Source organism: Diospyros lotus, chromosome 15 (genome assembly GCF_014633365.1).
Source record: "Diospyros lotus cultivar Yz01 chromosome 15, ASM1463336v1, whole genome shotgun sequence".
NCBI classification, from domain to species: domain Eukaryota; kingdom Viridiplantae; phylum Streptophyta; class Magnoliopsida; order Ericales; family Ebenaceae; genus Diospyros; species Diospyros lotus.
Window position 1 is genome coordinate 29,609,125 of NC_068352.1, and position 25,899 is coordinate 29,635,023.

Here is a 25,899-nt window from a genome sequence, read left to right on the forward strand (position 1 = left end):
TATAGGAAGCCTCTAACTTGAAGCTTGTGGTAGGCATGAAGATACAGCTTGCGACGAGCACTTTAAGCTATTGATGGAGACAAAACTTCCTATCACATTTAGTTGATGGACAACCGACAACCAAGGCTGCTAGTGGTGATGAAGCTATAGAGAATGAGAGGAAGTGAAGGGGAAGCGATGGCGGTTGGTGTTGTAGAAGTCCTAGGCCTGTTTTAAAGAAGACAAATAGTTAGAGGCATCGCCGATTAAGAAGACAAAGCAAGAGGTCGGTCGATAAGAGAAGATCGAGAGTCAGTCGACGATGCCTTCAACTATTTGTCTTTTTCTTTAGTCACAAGAGCTGAAGATGAACCGATTGAATGGATAGTCGCCATCGAAGAAGAAGGACTATGGCAATGATGGCTATTACAATTGCAAGGGGCTAACAGTGGTCAATGACGTTCAAGGGTTATAGGGAATAGAGGGATAATTTAGGTAAACTCTGGTCAAGTGTGCAATTGACTCAAAAATTGATAGTTCAAATGTGTAATTGAAACGATAAAAAGTTCAAATAATCACCGAAAAAAACCTAAAACTGTGAAGGCAAAAATATGTATTTGGCCTAAAAAGTTATTCTAATTTTACATACAATTTATGACACATATATATACACTACTACTAATGTTTTGTTAGGAGATATTCATAACATTATCCAATATAGTTTGGTATTGGTACTGTCTCTGTAAATGACAAATCCGATTTCCACCAGCATATCATAGATCGGATTTTGGGAATGTCAAGATGTAAACGATAGGATCAATCAATTGCTTGTGACAGGGAATCGATTTTGTCTGCTATAACATCTAGATGAGGTTTGACTCTTTGATCGAGTGAATTAAAATCGATTCTAACTCTTCAACAACCAACCACACTCTGGCCCATGTTTAATTCGATGGCAAACAAGTCATCAGTGGACCTCCCAGAGTGAGGCCTCTATAAATGGAGGCATAAACTCCCACTTTCTTTCCATCCAAACAGCTTGAATTCTGAGAAAGGAAAATGGGTTCAAAATCGCTTCTTTTGCTCGGCCTGCTGCTGGCTTGTGCACTTCTCATTGCCACAGAGGTGGCAGCAGCCAGAGAGTTGGCTGAGGCTGCTTCCACTTCCAAGGAAAACTGTAAGTTCATTTTGTTTGAATATAAACCTTATTTGAGGTACACTTATTAATTAGCACCGTGACAATTCCAACAATATTTATTAAGAACATATATAGTATAATAATGTTTATGTTCTAGCTAGCTAGTTGGTTATTTTTGAACAGGAGGGTGATATCAGGTTTGAAATCGGATCAAGAAGTTAAAATGGGGACCACTATTTTAGATCAAAACTCATTATCCTTTGTATTAATTTCTCTATTATTAATTGTTGAGCATGTAAATGATTTGTGCATGCAGCTAAGGAGATAAATGGGGTGGAAGAAGCCCAGTACGGCGGCGGCGGCGGCGGCCACTATGGAGGCGGCGGAGGCCATGGGGGCGGCGGCGGCGGCCATGGAGGCGGCGGAGGCCATGGAGGTGGCGGCGGCGGCCATGGAGGCGGCGGCGGCGGCCATGGAGGCGGCGGAGGCCATGGAGGTGGCGGCGGCGGCCATGGAGGCGGCGGAGGCCATGGAGGTGGCGGCGGCCATGGAGGTGGCGGCGGCGGCCATGGAGGCGGCGGAGGCCATGGAGGTGGCGGCGGCGGCCATGGAGGTGGTGGCGGCCATGGAGGCGGCGGCGGCCATGGAGGTGGCGGCGGCGGCCATGGAGGTGGTGGCGGCCATGGAGGTGGTGGCGGCCATGGAGGCGGCGGCGGCCATGGACACGGGGCCTGAAGCCAAGCCTCAAAACTGAAGAAGAAGAAGAAAGCATTATCCAGTGCTAGTTAATAATTAATAACGAATAAAAGCATGAAGTTGGAGTCTTGGAGATGTCCTCTCATGGGTTTAGATTCACGTGAATCCTAAATATCAGTGTGTTTAATTTTCTATGTAATTACAACTTGCTTCTTGTAATATATATACTGCTGGAAAAGTGAGTTCATCACCTTTGATCAATCGTAATGCACAATGTCAAGCCCTGTATGATCTACCGCTCTGTTTAATGTCGGAAGAAACCTAAGATTGAAACCTTAGAGACTCAAACGACACTAGAAAAAAACTCTTAAAATTAACGGCAAACTGCCACCAACTTTGGGATTAGGAAGAGTCTGAAGAAGAAGGATATTGATTGGTGCATCATGGAAAATACATGAACAGAACAAAGAAAGATGGAACAAATCTTTCAAGAGACATATATATATACATGAGAATTACTGGGGTGACTGCTTTCATGAGACTCTCCCTTCGCTTGGATGTGTTAACAAATAAAAGAAGGCATCTTCTCATCTCCAAAGATTTAATCATTATTGAGTTTGAATTTGAAATTGGAGTTTTCCCATGATTATGTTCTTGCTCTTTCTGCCCTCTTGGTCAAGTAAACGTGGCGGACTGTGCCTCAACCCTCAATGCTAGGGGTCTAAAAGCCTATGAATTTATATATCATTCAAAGCTGCCTAACTTATTTGTCGTTGTAATTAATACTTGAATAATATATACATATACATATATTTGCTATTTAATGCACTTGTTTTTAATTTTTAAATGTTTTTGTTAATTTAAAATAAATATATCTTATTTTAAAATATTTTATCAACTTAAAAAAATATTCAAATACTAAAAACCAAGTGTATTAAATGCGCCTTAACGAGTTTACTTAGTGGAGTGTATATATCTGAATGATATGATAGTGTTAGGCTGACATTCAATTCAAGTTTGACACTTAATTTTTTAATGGCTAAATACATATTTTAATCTTTATATTTGTATATTTTTTTTATTTAGACACTCAAACATTTTGTTATTTTAAAGACACTTCTAAAATATGTAATTTTTAGTCAATTGCACACCTTAACAAATTTGTTGAGAACAATAAATTTAGAAATATAATTAAAGTAGCAAAAAATTTAGAATTGTAATTAACTCGAAATTGTATAGTTCAGTGGTATAATTGAGACAACAAAAAATTTTAGAGGTGCAATTGACTTGAAATTGTAAGTTCAAGGGTACCTTTGAAACTATAAAAAGTTCGAGTATTTAAATAAAAAAAAAGCATACAACTACATGGGTTAAAATATATATTTTGCCTTTTTTCATATTTGCAAAATTAACAACACTTTTTCAAAGAATTAAAATATTGTGTGACTCTAACATTATCGATTTATATATATATATATATATAATAATGTTAAACCATTGTATTATGAGAAACATGTTGAAGTTATTCAGATGAATGAAGTTAAAAAATATTCAAATAATAATAGACATAACTCATTTCATGTGTTCTTAGTTGAGATTACTGAAAACACATCTAAGCCTATTCCTATCAAGCCAAATGAGGTGGGATCATAGATGGAAAATCGATTTAGATGTTATCTCATGGGGGAGTATATATATATATTGCCTTTACTACTGGGGAATTGAATCTTCTTAAAAAAGAAAAATGTTATGATGAGACAGACATGGATTATGGAGGAATTCATATTTGATCTAATTTAAATGTATAAAATTGTTTCTTTATTTTTTATAGAAAAAAAACGTTTTTGACTATTCAAACAAACTAATTACACCTTATAACCACTTTTATGCAAGATACCAAAAATACCCTTAATGAGATTTTAAAATAGAAAACCCACATTGTCCTTAGTTTTTTTTACCAAAATACCCTTATCTCTTTCATATAACTTTTCTTCTCTCTCCTCTTTCAACATTCATGTTACTCTCTTTCTCTCCATTATCAAACTATCAAAACTTAATAATTCTTCATACATTCAATCTTTTTGCTTGTTGAGTCATTCAATCTTCTTCATCAATCGTAGCAACCTTACTGAAGTCACATTTAACAAGTTTTTTTCTCTCCAACAAACAATTTCACTCAATCTCAAGATATCAATTTGATTTGTATTTGTTTTATTTTTTAAAATAATTTTTGTGTTCACATTGCTTATTAAGGCTGTATAAAATTATTGTAATTGTGAACAGAACATATTTTGATAGATATCATTCTAAATCTGTACTAATTTGGGTGATAAAAAAAAATTTTGAAACTGCATATCGTTACCGGGTTTTGTGGGCCACAAAGCCCGATAGGGCTTTGTGACCCACAAAGTCCACCATCGGGCCTTGTGGTTCACGAAGCCCGATCGGGCTTTATCTTATCGGGCTTTGTGGCCCACAAAGTCCCCCATCAGGCTTTCTGGCCCACAAAGCCCAAAAATAAATTTTTTCAATTTTTCTTGACTTTTTTTTTTAAATTAATGTGTTTCATTAATACAAAAATGATGTCTTTTTACGTTTATTGGGTTAATTGAGTGTATATATCACAACAAACATTATTATCTTTCACTTTGTGTGAGAATGTCCATCCACTATGAACACAACCAATACATGATCAATTGTTCTAATTAATATTGGACAAAACAAATATAATGCTACGATAATAAACTTACTCAAGAATAAAAGTGTAATTTCTTAAAAATAATTTATATTTTGAGACTATTATTGGACAACTTAAAAAAATCCCATTGCAAAAAAAAAAAAAAAAAAATCGGGTTTTATGGTCTACAAAGTCTCCCATCGGGCTTTGTGACCCACAAAGTCCCCCATCGAGCCTTGTGGTTCACGAAGCCCGATTGGCCTTTGTCCCATCGGGTTTTGTGGCCCACAAAGTCCCCCATCAGGCTTTGTGGCCCACAAAGCCCGAAATTAATTTTTTTTAATTTTCTTAATTTTTTCTTTAAATTAGTGTGTTCCATTGGCACTAAAATAATGTCTTTTTACGTTTATTGGGTTAATTGAATGTATATATCCCAACAAACATCATTATCTTTCACTTTGTGTGATAATGTCCATCCACTATCAACACAACTAATACATGATCAATTGTTCTAACTAATATTGGACAAAACAAATATAATACTATGATAATAAACTTACTCAAGAATAAAAGTGTAATTTCTTAACAATAATTTATTTTTTGAGACTATTAGTTGCAACTTAAAAAAATCCCATTGCAAAAAAAAAATAAAAAAATTAAGCTTTACGACAAACAAAGTTTCCCATCGGGCTTTGTGACCCATAAACTCCCCCATCAGGCCTTGTGGTCCACGAAGCCCGATCGGGCTTTGTCCCATCGGGCTTTGTGGCCCACAAAGCCCAAAATTAATTTTTTTTAATTTTCTTGATTTTTTTTTCAAATTAGTGTGTTCCATTAGCACTAAAATGATGTTTTTTTTTACGTTTATTGGGTTAATTGAATGTATATATCCCAACAAACATCATTATCTTTCACTTTGTGTGATAATGTCCATCCACTATTAACACAACTAATACATGATCAATTGTTCTAACTAATATTGGACAAAACAAATATAATACTATGATAATAAACTTACTCAAGAATAAAAGTGTAATTTCTTAACAATAATTTATATTTTGAGACTATTATTGGACAACTTAAAAAAATCTCATTGCAAAAAAAAAAAAAAAAAAAAAAAAAGGGCTTTATGGCCTACAAAGTCTCCCATCGGGCTTTGCAACCCACAAAGTCCCCAATTGGGCCTTGTGGTTCACGAAGCCCGATCGGGCTTTGTCCCATCGGGTTTTGTGGCCCACAAAGCCCGAAATTAATTTTTTTTAATTTTCTTGATTTTTTCTTCAAATTAGTGTGTTCTATTAGCACTAAAATGATGTCTTTTTATGTTTATTGGGTTAATTGAATGTATATATTCCAACAAACATCATTATCTTTCACTTTGTGTGAGAATGTCCATTCATTATCAACACAACTAATACATGATCAATTGTTCTAACTAATATTGGACAAAACAAATATAATGCTGTGATAATAAACTTACTCAAGAATAAAAGTGTAATTTCTTAACAATAATTTATTTTTTAAGACTACTAGTGGGCAACTTAAAAACATCCCATTGCAAAAAAAAAAAATAAAAAAATCAAGCTTTACGGCCAACAAAGTTTCCCATCGAGCTTTGTGACCCACAAAGTCCCCCATCGGGCCTTGTGGTCCACGAAGCCCGATCGGGCTTTGTCCCATCGGGCTTTGTGGCCCACAAAGCCCGAAATTAATTTTTTTTAATTTTCTTGATTTTTTCTTCAAATTAATGTGTTCCATTAGCACTAAAATGATGTCTTTTTACGTTTATTGGGTTAATTGAATGTATATATCCCAACAAACATCATTATCTTTCACTTTGTGTGAGAATGTCCATTCATTATCAACACAACTAATACATGATCAATTGTTCTGACTAATATTGCACAAAACAAATATAATGCAATGATAATAAACTTACTTAAGAATAAAAGTGTAATTTCTTAACAATAATTTATTTTTTGAGACTACTAGTGGGCAACTTAAAAAAATCATATTGCAAAAAAAAAATAAAAAAATCAAGCTTTACAGCAAACAAAGTTTCCCATCGGGCTTTGTGACCCATAAGTCCCCCATCGGGTCTTGTAGTCCACGAAGCCCAATCGGGCTTTGTGCCCCACAAAGCCCGAAATTAATTTTTTTTAATTTTCTTGATTTTTTCTTCAAATTAGTGTGTTCCATTAGCACTAAAATAATGTCTTTTTACGTTTATTGGGTTAATTGAATGTATATATCCCAATAAACATCATTATCTTTCACTTTGTGTGATAATGTCCATTCATTATCAACACAACTAATACATGATCAATTGTTCTAACTAATATTGGACAAAACAAATATAATGCTATGATAATAAACTTACTCAAGAATAAAAGTGTAATTTCTTAACAATAAATTTTTTTTTAAACTACTAGTGGGCAACTTAAAAAATTTCATTGAAAAAAAAAAAAAAAATCAAGCTTTGTGGCCAACAAAGTTTCCCATCGGGCTTTGTGGCCCACAAAGCCCGAAATTATTTTTTTTGATTTTTTTTTTCAAATTAGTGTGTTCCATTAGCACTAAAATAATATCTTTTTATGTTTATTGGGTTAATTGAATGTATATATCACAACAAACATCATTATCTTTCACTTTGTGTGAGAATGTCCATCCACTATCAACACAACCAATACATGATCAATTGTTCTAGATAATATTGGACAAAGCAAAGATAATGCTATGGTAATAAATTTACTCAAGAACAAAAGTGTAATTTCTTAACAATAATTTATTTTTTGAGACTATTATTGGGCAACTTTGAAAATATCTCATTGCAAAAAAAAAAAAAAAAATCGGGCTTTGTGGCCCACAAAGTTTGTCATCGGGCTTTGTGGGCCACAAAGTCCGCCATCGGGTTTTGTGGTCCGCAAAGCCCAAAAATGAAATTTTTTAATTTTTTTAATTTTTTTCGAATTAATGTATTCCATTAGCACTAAAAATTTAAAAAATAATAATTATTAAAAAAATATTTTTAGTAGTAAATTATTTTTTTAGGGGGAATCGAACATGTGTTCGAGACCCAACCAGTTATTAAAATATTAAAAAAATAATAATTAAAAAATAATAGTAATTATTAGAAAATAATAATAATTTAATAGTTGAAAATATATCATTATAATTATGATTTGCAATTATTATTACAATTTAAAAATTAAATAATAATCATTGAATAACAATTTTTCAATTATATATTTAATAATACCTATATATTTAAATTTTTTTAATTATTATTATTTAATTAATTTTATTTATATGTAATAATACATATATATTTAATAATTAAAAAGGGGTGGAGGTTTATCGGGTTTGTTGTGGGGTTAAATAAAAATTTAACCCTTTTATTTTTTTTTTGTATTGAGGGTAGTTTGGGAATTCATTATCTTTGTCTTTATTCTTAATTTTTAATAAAAGTGGATTGTTGTAAAATCAAAGGTTATGGTTCAAAGCGGTAAAGTGACTATTTTTTGTAACTACTTGTTTGGAGGGACTAAAAACGTTTTTTTGTAAAAAATGGGATAAAAACAAATTTTGTATTTATGGGGGGGTTATTTTTTACAATTTCCACTATGAAAAACAAGGACAAAAGAGGTTATGTGGAGAATGAGGACTCATGACAAATGGCTTTGACTCTAAGCATGCAATGCATGTTCTTATGAAACCCAAGTCCCAATTGAAGAAAGTGAGGAAGAAGAAGAATGCCCATAGTGAGCAAATAAAGATTTTAGTGTGGCAAGTCTAGTTATTACTTATTTAGCTTGAAAAGTGTTAGACTTTTACATATTTTTTTGTGTATATGCTGTTAGGTTAGCATTGTGTTAGATTTTTTTTTTTTTTTTTTTGTTTGCTCGAGGGATGTCTAACATAAATTATAGATGTTTTATGATTTTTTTTCTGTTAATATATTCTTACTTATAAAAATGCTTAAAACTCTCAGCCACCTCTCGACTATTTATAGCCAAAATCGAGCGACCAAATGCCCTTGGCCACTTGACCCATTGCCTTGAGAGTCTCCACCTCCCCTATATCGGCCTGGAAGCAATCCCTAGCCGACCAAAAATCCAAGTTGCAGGCGTGCAAAAATTCGGCCAATTTTCGACCGCTTTCTTTTTGCTATTTTGGCCAACCCATTGGCAGTTGTCGGCCAAGCCCTTTACAAAAGATGCTCCCCCAACCATCCCTCCTGCAACCCTGTGGTCCATTTCAACCATGGCCTAGTTGAATTCCATTGGGCTAACTTTTGCATATTTGCACTTTGGCCCCTTCAAGTTTTGACTATTATCACTTTAGCCCATTTCACTTAACCCCTTCACTTCCCAATATTGTATTTAAGACCCTTAGGTCCTAAAACATCCATTTGACCCCATAAAATTTTGAAAAAATATCGTTTTGACCTCCCTCTGGTAATTTCAGAAAACTGCACTTTGGCCCTCAATCGTTTCGTTCTTCCAAAAACCACTGAAGGGTTGTCCTTATGAAAAATCGAAGCCCCCTCAAGTTTCTGTTGACTTCCCGAAAGTTGTCTATAACAATTCGGTATTGCAGCCTAATTGGCAGCTGCATTTTAGTTGTACCGAAAATTGTTCCCGATCTCATTTATTTCGATGTCATAAATCATGTCTCGAAATACTCATCACGACCATATCGTTTTCCTTTGGCATCTCGGCTCCAGGGCACTCCCTACAGTCGATTCGGTCAATTTTTTGGGCTATTTAGATTCCAATCTTCCCCAAAATTTCGTTTTTCTAATAAAACGCTTATTTTCAAATAATCCTAATTTCTTGGGTATTACAGCAAAGATGTTCATTTTGTGGAAGAGTAACAATGGTGCTGAGAAAGACAAGAAGAAAAGCAAATTTCTAAGCAAATATTGATTTTCCATTGGAGCAAAGCGAACAAGTTGATGAACCACTTGTTAGAGGAACCAGGCTGCTCGCTAATGTTTACCAGAGATGCAATGTTGCAATGTTTGAACCAAAGGGATTTTGTGAAGCAAAAAAAGATCCAAAATGGGTAGCTGCAACACAAGAAGAGTTGAAAATGATTGAAAAAAATCAGATCTGGACACTAGTTGAGAGGCCTCAACACAAAAATGTTATTGGAGTCAAATGGATATTTAGAATCAAATTGAATGCAGATGGTTTTATCAACAAGCGCAAGGCCAGACTTGTAGTGAAGGGGTTTGCTCAAGTTTTTGGAGTTGGCTTCTCAAAGACATTTGCTCCTGTTGCACGACTTGATACCATTAGATTGCTCTTGGCATTGGCAGCTCTAAAAAGGTAAAAAATGTCTCAGCTTGATGTAAAATCCGCCTTTCTTAATGGTTATTTACAAGAAGAGATATATGTTGAACAACCTGAGGGATTTACAATACAAGGGGAGGAGGACAAGATTTATTTACTCAAGAAGGCCTTGTATGGATTAAAACAGGCTCCAAGAGCTTGCTATAGCAGAATTGATGAGCATTTGTTGAGTCTTGGTTTTGCAAAAAGTCTAAGTGAGTCAACTCTTTATGTTAACCACTCTAATGCTAACACTCTGATTGTTTCTTTGTATATGGATGATCTCTTAGTGACAGGAAGTAATGTCATGCTCATTGAGCAGTTCAAGCAAGGAAATGATGAAAGTCTTTGAAATGACAACCTAGGAGTAATGGCATATTTGCTTGGAATGGAGATCAGGCAAGATCAACAAGGAATCTTCATTTGTCAAAGAAAATATGCTAAGGAGATTTTGAGGAAATTTCAAATGGAGGATTGAAAATCAATGAGTACTCCTATGAATCAAAAGGAGAAACTTCAGAAGGAAAATGGCATAGACAAGGTTGATAAAGCTGTTTATAGGAGTCTCATAGGCTGCTTGATGTATCTCACTGCAACCAGACCACACATACAACAAGCAGTGAGTGTGTTGTCAAGATTTCTACATTGTGCCAGCGAGAAGCATTACAAGGCAGCCAAATGTGTGCTGAGATATTTTAAAGGGACTCTAGATTATGGAGTTTTGTTTAATCATGGTCAGGATTATCATTTCCATGGATTTTTTTATAGTGATTAGGGTGGATCCATAGATGACATGAGAAATACTTCAGGATATTGTTTTACTCTTGGATCTGGTGTGTTCTCATGGAGCTCAAAAAAGCAAGAGATAGTTGCTCAGTCCACTGCTGAAGCTGAATTCATAGCTGCAACTGCAGCTATAAATCAAGCATTATGGTTAAGGAAAGTATTAGCTGATTTCTACATGGAGCAAAAGGAAAACACTGAAGTGTTTGTGGATAATCAAGCAACAATTTCAATCTTCAAGAATCCAGTTTTTCATGGGAAGACCAAGCATTTTAACATCAAGCTCTATTTTCTCAGAGAAGTTCAGCAAAGTGGAGAAGTATGCATGCTTTATTGCAAGACTTATGATCAATTAGCTGACATTTTTATTAAAGCTCTTCCTAGAAACAGATTTGAATTTCTGAGACAGAAATTGGGAGTACGCAGCTACTGATGCAAGGATGAGTGTTGATACAGTATAACTCAGTACCTGCTGCTGAGGTGGAAAGAAAAGTGTGCACATGCTGTTTTTGGAGTTTCTGATCAAGTTTTATGATTTCTGTTATGGTTTTTTATTGTATTTTGTCAGTTGCTATTTTCTAGCATTTCAGTTTCTTAGTTCATGGGATCATGGGATCATGGCAGTTTTTATAGCTTTGGTTGTTACGTTTGAATGTATTTACAGATTTGCAGAGATTTTTTGGTCTTCTTTCTCAACTTCTGTCCGTGTCAGACATTAAAAGTTTGAGTTGCTGCTATTTTGTGTTAAAGGCCTACGCCAACATTGATCTCTATTCCTTGTTCAAATTCATCAAGACAAACGTGGAGCATTTGGAGCAGCAGCCTCCCCACAAGAAAATCGCAACCGATGGTCCAATAGTTGTGCCATCGAACAATTCATTGGCATCAGACATCCAAGGAGAACTCGGACTCGGAGTTCATGCACCTGTAGGCGATTCAATCGTAGGCCCACCCTCCTCCTCCTCGAGACGAATCTCTGGCGAGGCTGCCCCTGCTGGAAGCAAGAGTAGAAGCAGGGGTGACAGCCGAAGCCTGAAAATGGCGGTTGTTCTTGATCGGGTTTAAAAGGATGACCTGAACTCAGGGCGTCTTCTCGGCTCATTGTTTGAACTGTTTGGCGAAAGCATGCTCAACTTCATTCCAACTCCTGAGATGTCTATGTTTTTGTAACAATTTGGACCAAAATTTATACTTAACTGTTGTATAATCCTCAGGCGTAGCATTATCATTGAGTAGAGGAAAATTAATCAGATTTCAGAAGCTGATTTGCTTGCTGTCCTTCGCCTTTTTGCTTCCAATTTTGAAGAATCTGTAGATTATGGATGGTTAAATGCTCCTCTAGCCTTACTGTTTACCACACTCAAAGCTTATCTTCCTTTGCAGATTTACACCCAAAACCCAAGTAAACAAATTCTACAGCTCGATGAGGACAATGACTTTGTAGATTATGTTTATGTGATGGTTAATGTTGGGTGTTACAAATCTACAGATTCAATATAACGCCTGCCAATGAACAAAATGACAACAACAAAAAAAAATGGGTGAAAAAATAAACAACAATTAACTTTTTTTACTAACTTTGCCTAAAAATTGTATTTTATTTGGAAGAAGATAAGTGAAATGAAGATAGAGGACAGCAGCATTAATTGCTTCCCAATCCCATTGCTAGATGTCACATGCTGGCTGATTTCTTCCATGATTGATACCGTATTCTATGTATGAAGGAGGCCCACGCAAGATCGTACATAATTCAATGAAAAATAAGATTTGAATAATTAAACTATAGTTATAATATTATATATATACATATTATTTCTTATTTATCGTGTGTAAGAATATTAATAAAATTGATGAAGAATTCAAGTGGTATACGAGTTGTATAAATTTTTTTAAGAAACAAATGATTGGTCTTATAAAATTTATATATTAACTCTATTTAGTTAAAGAGTACAATATTTACTTAGTGAAATTCATAGACACAAATATTTAAAGAATTTTTACATTTTTAAGTTTTACAGTATAATTTTTAGGCATGTCTTTTTCAACATCAGTTCTTTTTTTTATCTTCTTTTATGTAGGTAATAATTTTTAATTTATAAATATTATCTTTAGACTATTAATAATTGTTGGGACTCATTACTAGAGTTTGTCTTGACGTGACAACTTGTAAAATGGTGGGGGATTGATTTTTTAGTACCACTTCTCACATTCAAAGTCATTAAAAAAATAAACAATAAATGTGCGATAAGCACTATGAATTTTTTGGTTTACTTGTGAGTTCCTGACTTTTATATAAGTGAGCTAAAATTCTCCAACTCATCTTCAAATTTCCTAAATTCAGATTATCTCAAGTTAACAAGAAATTTATTGGGCTAAAATTAACTCGAAAGCTTTAAAATTCGGTCATCTCGGGTTGGTGGCCAATCTGTTAGGTTAGAATTATCTCCAAAATTTTCATATTCTAATTATCTCGAGTTGGTTATAAGTTTATTAGGTTGGAATTATTTTTGAAACTTTCAAATCTAGATATCTTGGGCTAATAGTGAATTTGTGGCATGAAATTGTCTTTTAAGTTTTCCAAATCTAGTTATCTTGAAATATGCTAATAGAGGTCGAGTTCTCCAAGAATAAGATTTGAGAATTAAATTTTATGGGCTTATTTTGTTGATTTGGACTAAATAAAGGGTCTTGCGTCTTATTTTTATTACTTGTTAATAAAATTATTTGGTGACATAGAAATTATTGTCTTTTAAAAGCATGTTAATAATTTTACATTTTTAAATATTTATAAAAAAATATATTATAATAAACTAACGAGCATGGATGGCATGGGACAAAATTAATACATACTTTATCATAGCAAAATCGATCCAATATCCTATCCATTCTATCTAGAACACCAAAATGGGTACCAGACGACCTGTGAGCATTAATATCCCTTTGAATGATCAGAGGGACGATGGTCCTCCCTACAACTTGCCCTGCAAATTGCTGGTACAACACTTTCCCAGCAATTATTACGTTAAATTACTTATTTAGGAAATGTGATTTTACTTATAAAGTTAGGGTAAATAAATATTTTTATTTTTGTAATTTTGTGTTTTTTTGTGTGACTATTTAAATTGTTTGTTATTTTATTTATATACTTAAATTGTGTATTTTCAAATTAATTGTACATCTCAATTAGAATGTGTAATACGCGCACACTAAAATATCTAAATTACCCTTCATGTGCATGCAAGAGGTTGATTGACGGAGAAGACCGATAATAGGTCATCTCTGCCTTGGTCTTTTTTCTTCACCGTGACTAGCCATCTTTGCCATAGTCTTTCCTCTTCTCCGATGGCGATTATAGGAAGCCTCTAACTTTAAGCTTGTGACAGGCATGAAGATACAGCTTGCGATGAGCACGTTAAGCAATTGATGGAGGCAAAACTTTCTGTCACATTTAGTTGGCGAACAACCGACAACCAAGGCTGTTAGTGGTGATGAAGTTGCAGAGAATGAGAGGAAGTGAAGGGGAAGCGGTGGCAATTGGTGTTGTAGAAGCCCTAGGCTTGTTTTAAAGAAGACAAACAGTTAGAGGCACCGCTGGCTAGGAAGACGAAGCAAGAGGTCAGTCGATAGGAGAAAATCGAGAGTTAGTCAGCAATGCCTTCAACTATTCGTCTTTTTCTTTAGTCAAAAGAGTTGAAGATGAATCGATCGAATGGGTAGTCGCCATCGAAGAAGAAGAAGAAGAAGGACTATGGCGGCGACGGCTACTACAATTGCAAAGGGTTAACGGTGGTCAATGATGTTCAAGGGTTATAAGGAATGGAGGGATAATTTAGGTAAACTCTGTTGGAGTGTGCAATTGACTCGAAAATTGATAATTTAAATGTGTAATTGAAATGATAAAAAGTTCAAGTAATCACACGAAAAAAACCTAAAACTAGGAAGGCAAAAATATGTATTTGGACTAAAAAGTTATTCTAATTTTACATACAATTTATGACATATATATATATACACTACTACTAATGTTTTGTAACGAGATACTCATAACATTATCCAATATAGTTTGGTATTGGTACTGTCTCTGTAAATGACAAATCCGATTTCCACCAGCATATCATAGATCGGATTATGGGAATGTCAAGATGTAAACCATAGGATCAATCAATTGCTTGCGGCAGGGAATCGATTTTGTCTGCTATAACATATAGATGAGGTTTGACTCTTTGATCGAGTGAATTAAAATCGATTCTAACTCTTCAACAACCAACCACACTCTGGCCCATGTTTAATTCGATGGCAACAAGTCATCAGTAGAGACCTCCCAGAGTTTGATCAGCCCTCTATAAATGGAGGCATAAACTCCCACAATTCTTTCCATCCAAACAGCTTGAATTCTGAGAAAGGAAAATGGGTTCAAAATCGCTTCTTTTGCTCGGCCTGCTGCTGGCTTGTGCACTTCTCATTGCCACAGAGGTGGCAGCAGCCAGAGAGTTGGCTGAGGCTGCTTCCACTTCCAAGGAAAACTGTGAGTTCATTTTGTTTGAAAATATAAACCATATTTGAGGTACACTTAATTAGCACCGGGACAATTCCAACAATATTTATTAAGAACATATATAGTATAATAATGTTTATGTTCTAGCTAGCTAGTTGGTTATTTTTTAACAGGAGGGTGATATCAGGTTTGAAATCGGATCAAAAAGTTAAAATGGGGACCACTATTTAGAATCAAAAATCATTATCCTTTGTATTAATTTCCCTATTATTGTTGAGCATGTAAATGATTTGTGCATGCAGCTAAGGAGACAAATGGGGTGGAAGAAGCCCAGTACGACGGCGGAGGAGGGTACCAGGGCGGCGGCGGCGGCGGCCACTATGGAGGCGGCGGAGGCCATTATGGTGGCGGCGGAGGCCACTATGGAGGCGGCGGCGGCCACTATGGCGGCGGCGGCGGCCACTATGGAGGCGGCGGCGGCCATGGAGGAGGGAACTGTCGCTACCGGTGCTGCCACAGGGGTTATTACGGGGGCTGCCAGAGGTGCTGCTCTTATCAAGGGGAGCCCATGGACACGGGGCCTGAAGCCAAGCCTCAAAACTGAAGAAGAAGAAGAAGAAGAAGAAGAAGAAAGCATTATCCAGTGCTAGCTAGCTAGTAATTAATAACGAATAAAAGCATGAAGTTGGAGTCTTGGAGATGTCCCCTCATGGGTTTAGATTCACGCGAATCCTAAATATCAGTATCCTAAATATTAGTGTGTTTAATTTTCTATGTAATCACAACTTACTTGTTGTAATATACAGCTGGAAAAGTGAGTTCATCACCTTTGATCAATCGTAATGCACAATGTCAAGCCCTGTATGATCTACCGCTCTGTTTAATGTCGGAAGAAACCTAAGATTGAAACCTTAGAGACTCAAACGACACCAGAAAAAACTCTTAAAATTAACGGCAAACTGCCACCAACTTTGGGATTAGGAGGAGTCTGAAGAAGAAGAAGAAGGATATTGATTGGTGCATCATGGAAAATACATGAACAGAACAAAGAAAGATGGAACAAATCTTTCTAGAGACATATATATATACATGAGAATTACTGGGGTGACTGCTTTCATGAGACTCTCCCTTGGCTTGGATGTGTTAACAAATAAAAGAAGGCATCTTCTCATCTCCAAAGATTTAATCATCATTGGGTTTTGAGTTTGAAATTGGAGTTTTCCCATGATTATATGTTCCTGCAGCTCTCTCTCTCTCTATATACATGTATGCTTAATACATTGATTACAAAATATATATTATTCAAAGAAATATATAGTTTATATATTATTACGAATCCATCCAGTATTTGGTTCGTTTAATTAAGTGATTATATGTATTAATTTATTTACTGGTGATTGGTGGTGCTCCCTTGTTATAAAAATTAACTTTTTGTCTTCTATCCTCTTGGTCAAGTAAACGTGGCTGGCTGTGCTTCAAGCCTCAATGCTAGGGGCATTAAAAGCCTATGAATTTATGTATCATTCAAAGCTGCCTAACTTATTTGTCGTTGTAATTAATACTTGAATATATATACATATACATATATTTGCTATTTAATGCACTTGTTTTTAATATCTAAATCCTTTTATTAGTTTAAAATAAATGTATCCCATTTTAAAATATTTTATAAACTAATAAAAATATTCGGATACTAAAAATCAATTGTTTTAAATACACGAGTGTCCTTAGTAGAACCTATATATGTGAATTATATGATAGTGTTAGACTTACGTTTAAGTTTGAACTCATATTTTTTTATTTAGATAGTCGAATTTTTTATTATTTTAAAAATACCCATGAACTACATAAGGTTGAATCAATTGCATCCCTAAACTTTTTATTACTTCAATTATACCATTGAATTCATTGTTCCACACTTTTTGTTATTCTAATTATACCCTTAAATTCATTGTTCTCAATAAATTTTACAAGGTGTGCAATTGATTCAAAATTACATAATTTAGTAAGATAATTGAAACAACAAAAAAGTTTAGAGGTGCAATTGACTTGAAATTGTAAGTTCATGACTGACTTTGAAATAACAAAAACTTCAAGTGTTTAAATAAAAAAAAGTACAATTATAGGGATTAAAATATATATTTTACTATTTTTTTATATTCACAAAATTAGCAACACTTCTTCAAAAAATTAAAATGGAGTGTGACTCTATCATTATAGATTTATATATACATATATATAATAATGTTAACCATTGTGTTACGAGTAACAGTGTTGAAGTTGCTCAAAGGAATGAAGTTAAAAGATATTCAGATAATAATAGGCATAACTCATCTCATGTCCTTAGTTGAAATTATTGAAAACACATATAAAGCTACTCCTATCAAGCCAAATGAGGTGGGATCATAGATGGAAAATCGATTCAGTTCTCTCATGGAGAAGGATATAGACCTTGCATTTCCTGAGGAATTGAATCTTCCTAGAAAAGAATGATGTAATGATAAGACATAGATGGATGTAGTAGAAAACAAGGACAAAAGAGGTCATGTGGAGGATGAGGACTGTGCATCTAGCAAGACAAATGGCTTTAGCTCTAAGTATATTCCTGTAAAATTCAAATCCCAATTGGTGACCCAATTGAAAAAGGAGAGCAAGAAGAAGAATGCCCTTGAGTGAGAAAAAAAAGATTCCAGTGCAGTAAGCCTAGTTGTTATTGATTAGTTTGAAAGTGCTAACCTTCTACATATTTTTTGTGAATAAGTTGTTAGGTTAGCATTGTGTTAGATTTTTTATTTTTTTTTTTGCTTGGGAGATGCTCTAGTGTAAATTGTAGATGTTTTGCAATTTTTCTTGGTTAATATTCTTACTTATAACAAAAAATTTAAATGTAATAAATACTATTATAGGTATTTCTCGGAAAGAGCTAAGCGGGCTAGTCTCGACCCAGCAAGTCGATCCAATCTCCAAAAGCCCAGTAGGCCCAAGCTTAGCTTGTCAGAACAAGCTCACGCGTCTCTGAAACCCGAGCTCAAGTCGCAAGTCCAAGCAAGTTCCTAGAAATGCTTCTAACGAGCTCTCAACGAGCTTCCAGCAATGCTCCCAGCGAGCCCTTTAGCTCGCTGATCAACAGTTCAGCTCGCTGATCAAACCATTCAACTCGCATAACAACAACATTGTTGAATAATCGGAGGTAGAGACCCATCCACTTTTTTCTAAGGCAAGCCAGATCCCTTGTAATAAGGATCTCACTCTCATTTTTATGCAGATGATAAGGATGACTTGTCTCCTATTATATCATCTTTATACTTTTGTATTTTATGAAATTGTAAACATCTCTCACTATAAATAAGGGTCAAATACACAATTGTAAAGGGAACAAGAAAAATGATATATTGTTACTCTGTTGGAAGGCCTAGAGGACAGTCGTGGAGTTGGCATCGTTCTAGCCGAATTACGTAAAAATTTATTGTGTCATTTCTATTTTGTTCTTCCTCCTTGCATTTTGGCTTGTCTCTTTACTGTGGGCCTATAAATCACGGTCAGCTGAATCTAAACATTGACAGGAATAAATGTGCAATGAGCAGTGCCTTCAATCGTTGGTCTCTACCATGGTCCTTCTTCTTCGCCATGACCGATCGTCTTTACTATGGTCATTCTTTTTCTCTTATGGCAACTATAAGAAGCCTCTGGCTTGAAGCTTGCAGCGAGCATGAAAATAAGGCTTGTGACAGGCATGTTGAGTGGCTGATGGTGTAATACTAAAAAAAAATTATGTATTTAAGTATAATTTTTATTGGGGCAAAAGTGTAATTTTTTAAAGTTATGGGGCTAATTAAAGTATAATTTTTAGAAACCTAAAGTCTTAAGGTCAAGGGGCCAAAGTAAAAGAAGGCAAAAGCTTAGGGACAAAAATGCAAAATGCAGTGTGAACACTGCAAAAGCAAGTGTAACGCCCCGCTTTTCTGGGCGTGTTATAACTTGGGATAATTCCGGGACAATAATTTTTTTTTCTTTTCAACACTAAAGCTACACCACATCATTCCTCGAAATCGTTCCAGAATTCCCATTTATTTATCTCGAAAGAGAATCATTATACATATCAAATGCGGAAGCAAAGATCGAAACCTGGTATCTTAACATTAATCATAAATAAATTCTTACATCTTCAACATTGCTCAAAACGTTCAGAATTTAAAGTAGCAGAACTTAAATACAGGGGCTACGTAACATACATTTCATTCTTCATGTACTCTGCTAAGTGCCATTTCATGCATCATTTATCCTCGAATCTGCTACAATCTCCATCTAAAGCGTTTGAATATTCCAGGGACAAAACCTAAGTTAGATGATTAATCATCTAAGTAAGGGTACATAATGTTATGTCATGTGTGTATGCAATGTCTTTTCTCGTAGGTGTCAACTGCACCCCTCATGCTACCTACCATTTTTGCGGCCACCTCTTTCGAAGTCGGGGTGTATGGGTGCATCCTTGGTAAAGCAGCAGTGCCAGTTCGTACTCCCTACGGCCACAAATACGCGTGATCAATGATATCAACGTGTATTTATACATTTCATAGTCATGTCATGTATGCAGTCTACGTGATGAATGCATATCAGGGCATATCAATATGATGAAAACATTCCCGAGAATCGGGTTTCTTAAACATAAATCACTTACAACCAAACATTTTTTGTAAAACTAACTTTAATTGGGGAGTACCACTTACCTTCTCAAGTTTATCGAGCTACCTCGATATTCGTGCCTGTCTCAAAATTCGTGCATTATCTCAATTTGCGTGCCAACCTCAAAATTTGTACAAGTCTCTTCAACTTAAGACTCAAAGCATCCTAATCACCATAATTATTTAAATAAACATTAAAACCTATTTTTCCATAATTTCTGGCATTTTCTATCATTTTTTCTGTATTTCTTCCTATTTTTTCCTCAATAAATCCAGATTAAATATTTCTAAAATATTTTCTCAAATATTTCACTACGAAAATTCATAAAATAATATTTCTAAATTTCTGAAATTTTTTAAGAAAATTTACTTACCTTAACTTAGCTTCCTCGGCTTTCTCAATATACGTGTCATATTCCCGAAACGCGTTCTCAAACTGATTTCTCACTCAAAATCTTCGAAATATTAATAAATATCCAAATCCAATTTTTTGGGAATTTTCTATAATTTTTTTCCTATTTTTCTTTCTTTTCTTTCTTTTCTTTTCTTTTTCTTTTTTTTTTCTTTTCTTCTTTTTTTTCTTCTTTTCTTCCTCCCTCCTCCTCCTTCTTCTTCCTCCTTCCTCTTCCTGCTCCCTGCGCACGAACAGAACTCCTATTATATTTTTCTTTCTTTTTTCTTTTTCTTTTCTTTCTTCATTTTCTTCTTCTCTTCTTTCTTCTTCCCTCGTTTCTTCCTCCTCCTCAAAGCGACGCACCAGCTTGTGCATGGCTGCCAGCCATTGTCCTTGCCTCCTCCGGACACCGTGGCCAGCCCCAACACCGTTGGCCGACACCACCGGACCACCAACAACAGGCTGCCCCTCACCACGAACCACCTCAAGCAGCTCTCCTGCTTCACCGCCACGCCACCCAGCTGCTGGAAGCTTGCGGCCATGGCTGCTGCAAGCTGTTGCGGCCTGCTCAGGCCGCCTTCAACCTTCCTCGTGGCTGGCTTCAACCGTCGTTGCGAGCTCCCAACTTCTCCTTTGCGATCTCTCTCTCTCTCTCTGCTATCGGCCAAGCTTGCGGCCAAAGCTTGTTGCCATTCTTCTTGGCCAAGCTCCCTCTCTCTAAACTCTCTCTGATTACTTGCCCCTTGCTTCTCAATTCCTCCTCTCTATTTATAGGCAATTTCATTGCCTCGTGCATGACATAGCGCCTTCCCTCAATGCGTGCAGAGCTTTCCAAAATTTGCAGAGGCGAGGCTTCGGGTTTCAGAGGCATGGGACAGCAGCACATTGCGTGAAGGTCACTCAAGTGGCAGCCATCAATTGGCATAGGCATGGGATCGAAGATAGCTTTTCTCTTGCGTGAAGATTACTCCAATTAAAGCCATTACATTTGCAAAACACACACATATTATATATATATATATATTACATTACATATAAATTATACTATAATAAATAAATATATATATTTAAATACCCAATTTTAACCCTACATTTACTAAAATAATTCTCTAATTACGATAATATCCTCAAATACTGAATTATTTGACATTAAAATACCAAAAACACAAAATTAATAACTTTAAAGTTACTCGATAATGCTGATTTCACCCCAGTGTCATCACCGGGCTATCGTTTTATCTCAAAACCACTGAAGGGTTGTTCATTACGCAAAATCGGAGCCCCGTTAAGGTTCCGTTGATTTTTCATGAGTCTCCTACTACAATTCGATTTTACAACCTAAATAGAAGTTATATTTTAACTGTACTGAAAACTATTCCGGATCCAATTTCTTTCGATACCATAAATTCTAACTCGGAACGCTCATCAAAATCATATCATTTTTCTTAGACAATTCTACTCCGAGGCATTCCCTGCAGTCAATTCGATACTTACAACTGCTATCAAGCCAATTTTTCGGTATTCTAAACTTATCGAAATTACGTGGCAATTTCATACGAACATGTGGTATTATAGTAAGTCTACGGTCGCACTGTGACTGATGGCAACATGTCAAATCGACGTCCGGGAAAGAAGCCTAGGCCATCAAAGCCTAGAAGAGTATGACCGGTGCAAGGAAACAACTGGATTAGCCAAAAATACCAATAAATAGTTGGGTTTTTGGTCAAGAGTTTCATCAATTTTCAATTGAAAAATCTAAGCATTTGGAAAGAAATTGAGGGATAATGATAAAGGGGTTTTAATCTCCAAGGGAAGGGGGAGATTTTTGGATAATTTGAGTGATTTTGGTGTTGATTTGAAGTGGTTTCGAAGTCTTTCAAAAAAATTGGTTATCGTCGGAGCCAAAGATTATTCGACCAAAACGAGGGTGTTTTGGCCGATTTTTTGAGCCATAAGTGATTCCATTGTGTTCAAAATGAAGAATATAGCAGGATGGAAGAAAAAACAAAAGATTTGAAGTAAAAACCAGTGGTCGGCGACAATTAGAGAAGTCGATAGGAGAAGGCACGTGGGAAGCTCACACAAGGGGCATGAGTGGGAGCGCGTGAAGGTAAGGAAAAAATACAGAAAAATTGAAAAAAAAAAAAGAAGATATTTTTTGAAAAATTCAAGAATTTAATTTTATTAATTTTTTCTAAATTTTGGTCAAAAAAATTATCAAGGCACGAGTCTTGAAATAGGGTACGAATTTTGGGAAAACTTAAACAACTAGATCAAGGTGAGTAGTGGTTATTCCAAAAAATATACATGAGATGACTTGTTTAAATTGAGCGTAAATTTCACGAGGGTTTGACAAAATTTATGTGACCTATGTGCATCTTACCATACATATGCATGTTGTCTTGGTATTTGTGATTTTTCATTCGGTATGAAATTAATAGCATATCGATAATTGTGTCATCCATGTTGACCATGGTGGGATGAGGTATTGCCCTAATAGCAAGGCCTGCATTTCTCCAAGTGAGTTTTACCAGAATGATCGAGAAAATATCCAGTGCCATGTGTGATTGTTAGGATGATTGTCGAAGGTTCCGTGATAGGGCTAGAATGCTAACAAAAATTGCTCTAGGGTGTTGGTTGATTCATGTCCACGCATCATACATTCATGAAAATTATTTTTAACTCTCAGTTAAAATATTCATTTTTTAATTTGGATTTTGTCCCTGTATATTCAATGTATCAAGTGGGGCAAATAGTAGAAAAGGAAAAGAGATTGTCGAGACATGATTTCAATTATATTTTTATTCTACACCCATAACAGGACAAGTCGTGAGATTTATGATGATGTTAGATGTTATTATATGTTGTTTTATCTGTCAGATATTGTAATTTTTATGGTTATTGAGAACAATATTATAAGGTTTGAATTTGATTGTGATTATGATATCGCATTAGGTTTTGATTTTGCTTTCGCAAATATTTTAATTTATCATTTCTTACCTTATCATTTGAAATGTTAATTATAATCATAATCACAATAAAAATATTTGCGAAAGGCAAACAACTTGCAACCAAGGCTGTTGGTGGTGATGAAGTTGTAAAGAAGGAAAGGATGTGAAAGGGCATCGGTGACAATCAGTGTTGTAGAAACCTTGGGGCCTATTTTAAAGAATACGGACGGTCAAAGGCACCGTCAACTGGGAAGACAAAGAAAGAGATCAATTGACAGGAAAAGACCAACAATCGATCGGCAGTGACTCTAGCCTTCTGTCTTCTTCTTTAGTCGTAGGAACCATCGATTGGGAAAGACAAACTAGTCGAACAGCAACAACTACTGTGATTGCAAGGGTGAAGGGCCTAACGGTAGTCAGCGATGTTTAAGGGTTCCAGATGATGCAGGGATAATTTAGGTAAATTATGGTGAGGTGTACAAAATTGACTCAAAAATATATAATTTAAAAATATAATTAAAATAACGAAAAATTTAATTGGTTACACAAAAAAAATATAAAAGAATGAAGGAAAAAATATGTATTTGGCCTAAAGTTATTTTAATTTTACATAAAATTTATGATATATATATATATATATATACACTACTACTACTAATGTTTTGTAACGAGGTCTCATAACTTTATCCAATATAGTTTGGTATTGGTACTGTCTGTATCAATGACAAATCCGATTTCCACCAGCATAGCATAGATCGGATTTTGTGAATGTCACGTTGTAAACGACAGGATCGATCAATTGTTTGTGGCAGGGAATCGATTTCGACTTCTATAACATATAGATGAGGTTTGACTCTTGGATCGAGTGAATTAAAATCGATTCTAACTCTTCAACGACCAATCACACTCTGGCCCATGTTTAATTCGATGGCAACAAGTCATCAGTAGAGACCTCCCAGAGTTTGATCAGCCCTCTATAAATGGAGGCATAAACTCCCACAATTCTTTCCATCCAAACAGCTTGAATTCTGAGAAAGGAAAATGGGTTCAAAATCGCTTCTTTTGCTCGGCCTGCTGCTGGCTTGTGCACTTCTCATTGCCACAGAGGTGGCAGCAGCCAGAGAGTTGGCTGAGGCTGCTTCCACTTCCAAGGAAAACTGTGAGTTCATTTTGTTTGAGTATATAAACCATATTTGAGGTACACTTAATTAGCACCGGGACAATTCCAACAATATTTATTATGAACATATATATTATAATAATGTTCTAGCTAGTTAGTTGGTTATTTTAGATCAAAAATCATTATCCTTTGTATTAATTTCCCTATTATTAATTGTTGAGCATGTAAATGATTTGTGCATGCAGCTAAGGAGACAAATGGGGTGGAAGAAGCCAAGTACGGCGGCGGAGGAGGGTACCAGGGCGGCGGCGGCGGCGGCCACTATGGAGGCGGCGGAGGCCAATATGGAGGCGGCGGCGGCCATGGCAGAGGAGGGTACTGTCGCTACGGGTGCTGCCGCAGGGATTATTACGGAGGCTGCCGGAGGTGCTGCTCCTATCGAGTCAAGCCTCAAAACTGAAGAAGAAGAAGAAGAATAAAGGTTTATCTAATGCTAGCTAGCTAGCTAGTAAATAATAAAGAATAAAAGCATGAGTTGGAGATGTCCTCTCATGGCTTTAGATTCATGCGAATCCTAAATATCAGTGTGTTTAGTTTTCTATCTAATCAACTTACATGTTATAATATACTGTTGGAAAAGTGATCGGTTCTTCACCTTTGATCAATCGTAATGCATAATGTCAAGCCTTGTATCTACCACTCTGTTTGATGTCAGAAGAAACCTAAGATTGAAACCTTAAAGACTCAAACGACACCAGAAAAAAACTCTTAAAATTAACGACAAACTACCACCAAACTTTGGGATTAGGAGGAGTCTGAAGAAGAAGGATTTTGATTGGTGCATGGAAAATACATGAACAGAAAGAAAGATGGAACAAATCTTCTAGAAACATATATACATGAGAATTACTGGGGTGACTGCTTTCATGAGACTCTCCCTTCGCTTGGATGTCTTAACAAATAAAAGAAGGCATCTTCTCATCTCCAAAGATTAATCATCATTGAGTTTGAGTTTGAAATTGAAGTTTTCCCATGATTATATGTTCCTGCAGCTCTCTCTCTCTCTATATATATATGTATGCTTAATACATTGATTACAAAATATATATTATTCAAAGAAATATATAGTTTATTATTATGAATCTATTATTTGGTTTTTTTAATTAAGTGATTATATGTATTAATTTATTTACTGGTGATCGGTGGTGCTTCCCTTGTTATAAAAATTAACTTTTTCTTTTCTATCCTCTTGGTCAAGTAACTGTGGCTGGCTGTGCCTCAAGCCTCAATGCTAGGGGTATTAAAAGCCTATGAATTTATGTATCATTCAAAGCTGCCTAACTTATTTGTTGTTGTAATTAAAAGTTGAATATATATACATATACATATATATATATTTGCTATTTCATGTACTTATTTTTAATATCTAAATATTTTTATTAGTTTAAAATAAATGTGTCTTATTTTGAAATATTTTACCAACTTATAAAAATATTCAAATACTAAAAACTAAGTGTATTAAATGCACCCTCACCATCATCCTTAGTAAAATCTATATATTTGAATTATATGATAGTGCTAGGCTGACATTCAAGTTTGACACTCAATTTTTTTATAGTCAAATACATATTTTAGTTCTCGTACACTT

The 25,899-nt window shown here is 35.3% G+C and overlaps 2 protein-coding genes across 4 annotated transcripts; both read left to right on the forward strand.

Annotated features, from left to right (window-relative positions):
• The first annotated feature begins 973 nt into the window (after nucleotides 1-973).
• Nucleotides 974-15,718, forward strand: LOC127791880 (glycine-rich protein 3-like). Of its 3 annotated transcripts, none has more exons than XR_008021015.1 (2): nucleotides 974-1,156; nucleotides 1,434-1,520. XR_008021015.1 is itself a non-coding variant. In XM_052322039.1 (2 exons), the coding sequence occupies exons 1-2, from the start codon at nucleotides 1,039-1,041 to the stop codon at nucleotides 15,706-15,708; spliced, it is 420 nt and encodes a 139-aa protein (XP_052177999.1). In that variant the 5' UTR covers nucleotides 991-1,038; the 3' UTR covers nucleotides 15,709-15,718. The 3 variants fall into 3 exon arrangements, 2 of the variants coding, with proteins under 2 accessions (XP_052177999.1, XP_052178000.1); XM_052322039.1 differs by lacking the exon at nucleotides 1,434-1,520 and adding an exon at nucleotides 15,407-15,718 and having other exon boundaries at nucleotides 991-1,156; XM_052322040.1 differs by lacking the exons at nucleotides 974-1,156; nucleotides 1,434-1,520 and adding exons at nucleotides 14,969-15,134; nucleotides 15,407-15,718.
• Nucleotides 15,719-24,114: 8,396 nt separating this feature from the next.
• On the forward strand, nucleotides 24,115-24,789 carry LOC127791881 (cold and drought-regulated protein CORA-like). The gene is made up of 2 exons (XM_052322041.1): nucleotides 24,115-24,290; nucleotides 24,497-24,789. Exons 1-2 carry the CDS (start codon nucleotides 24,173-24,175, stop codon nucleotides 24,709-24,711), a joined length of 333 nt encoding a protein of 110 aa, XP_052178001.1. The 5' UTR covers nucleotides 24,115-24,172; the 3' UTR covers nucleotides 24,712-24,789.
• The last annotated feature ends 1,110 nt before the right edge of the window (nucleotides 24,790-25,899 follow it).

Bases quoted from the DNA above. Each gene is read 5' to 3' on its own strand.
- LOC127791880 (XM_052322039.1), top strand. From the start codon at position 1,039: ATGGGTTCAAAATCGCTTCTTTTGCTCGGCCTGCTGCTGGCTTGTGCA. The intron at 1,157-15,406 runs GTAAGTTCATTT...TTGTGCATGCAG, and splicing joins TTCCACTTCCAAGGAAAACT to CTAAGGAGACAAATGGGGTG.
- LOC127791881 (XM_052322041.1), top strand. From the start codon at position 24,173: ATGGGTTCAAAATCGCTTCTTTTGCTCGGCCTGCTGCTGGCTTGTGCA. The intron at 24,291-24,496 runs GTGAGTTCATTT...TTGTGCATGCAG, and splicing joins TTCCACTTCCAAGGAAAACT to CTAAGGAGACAAATGGGGTG.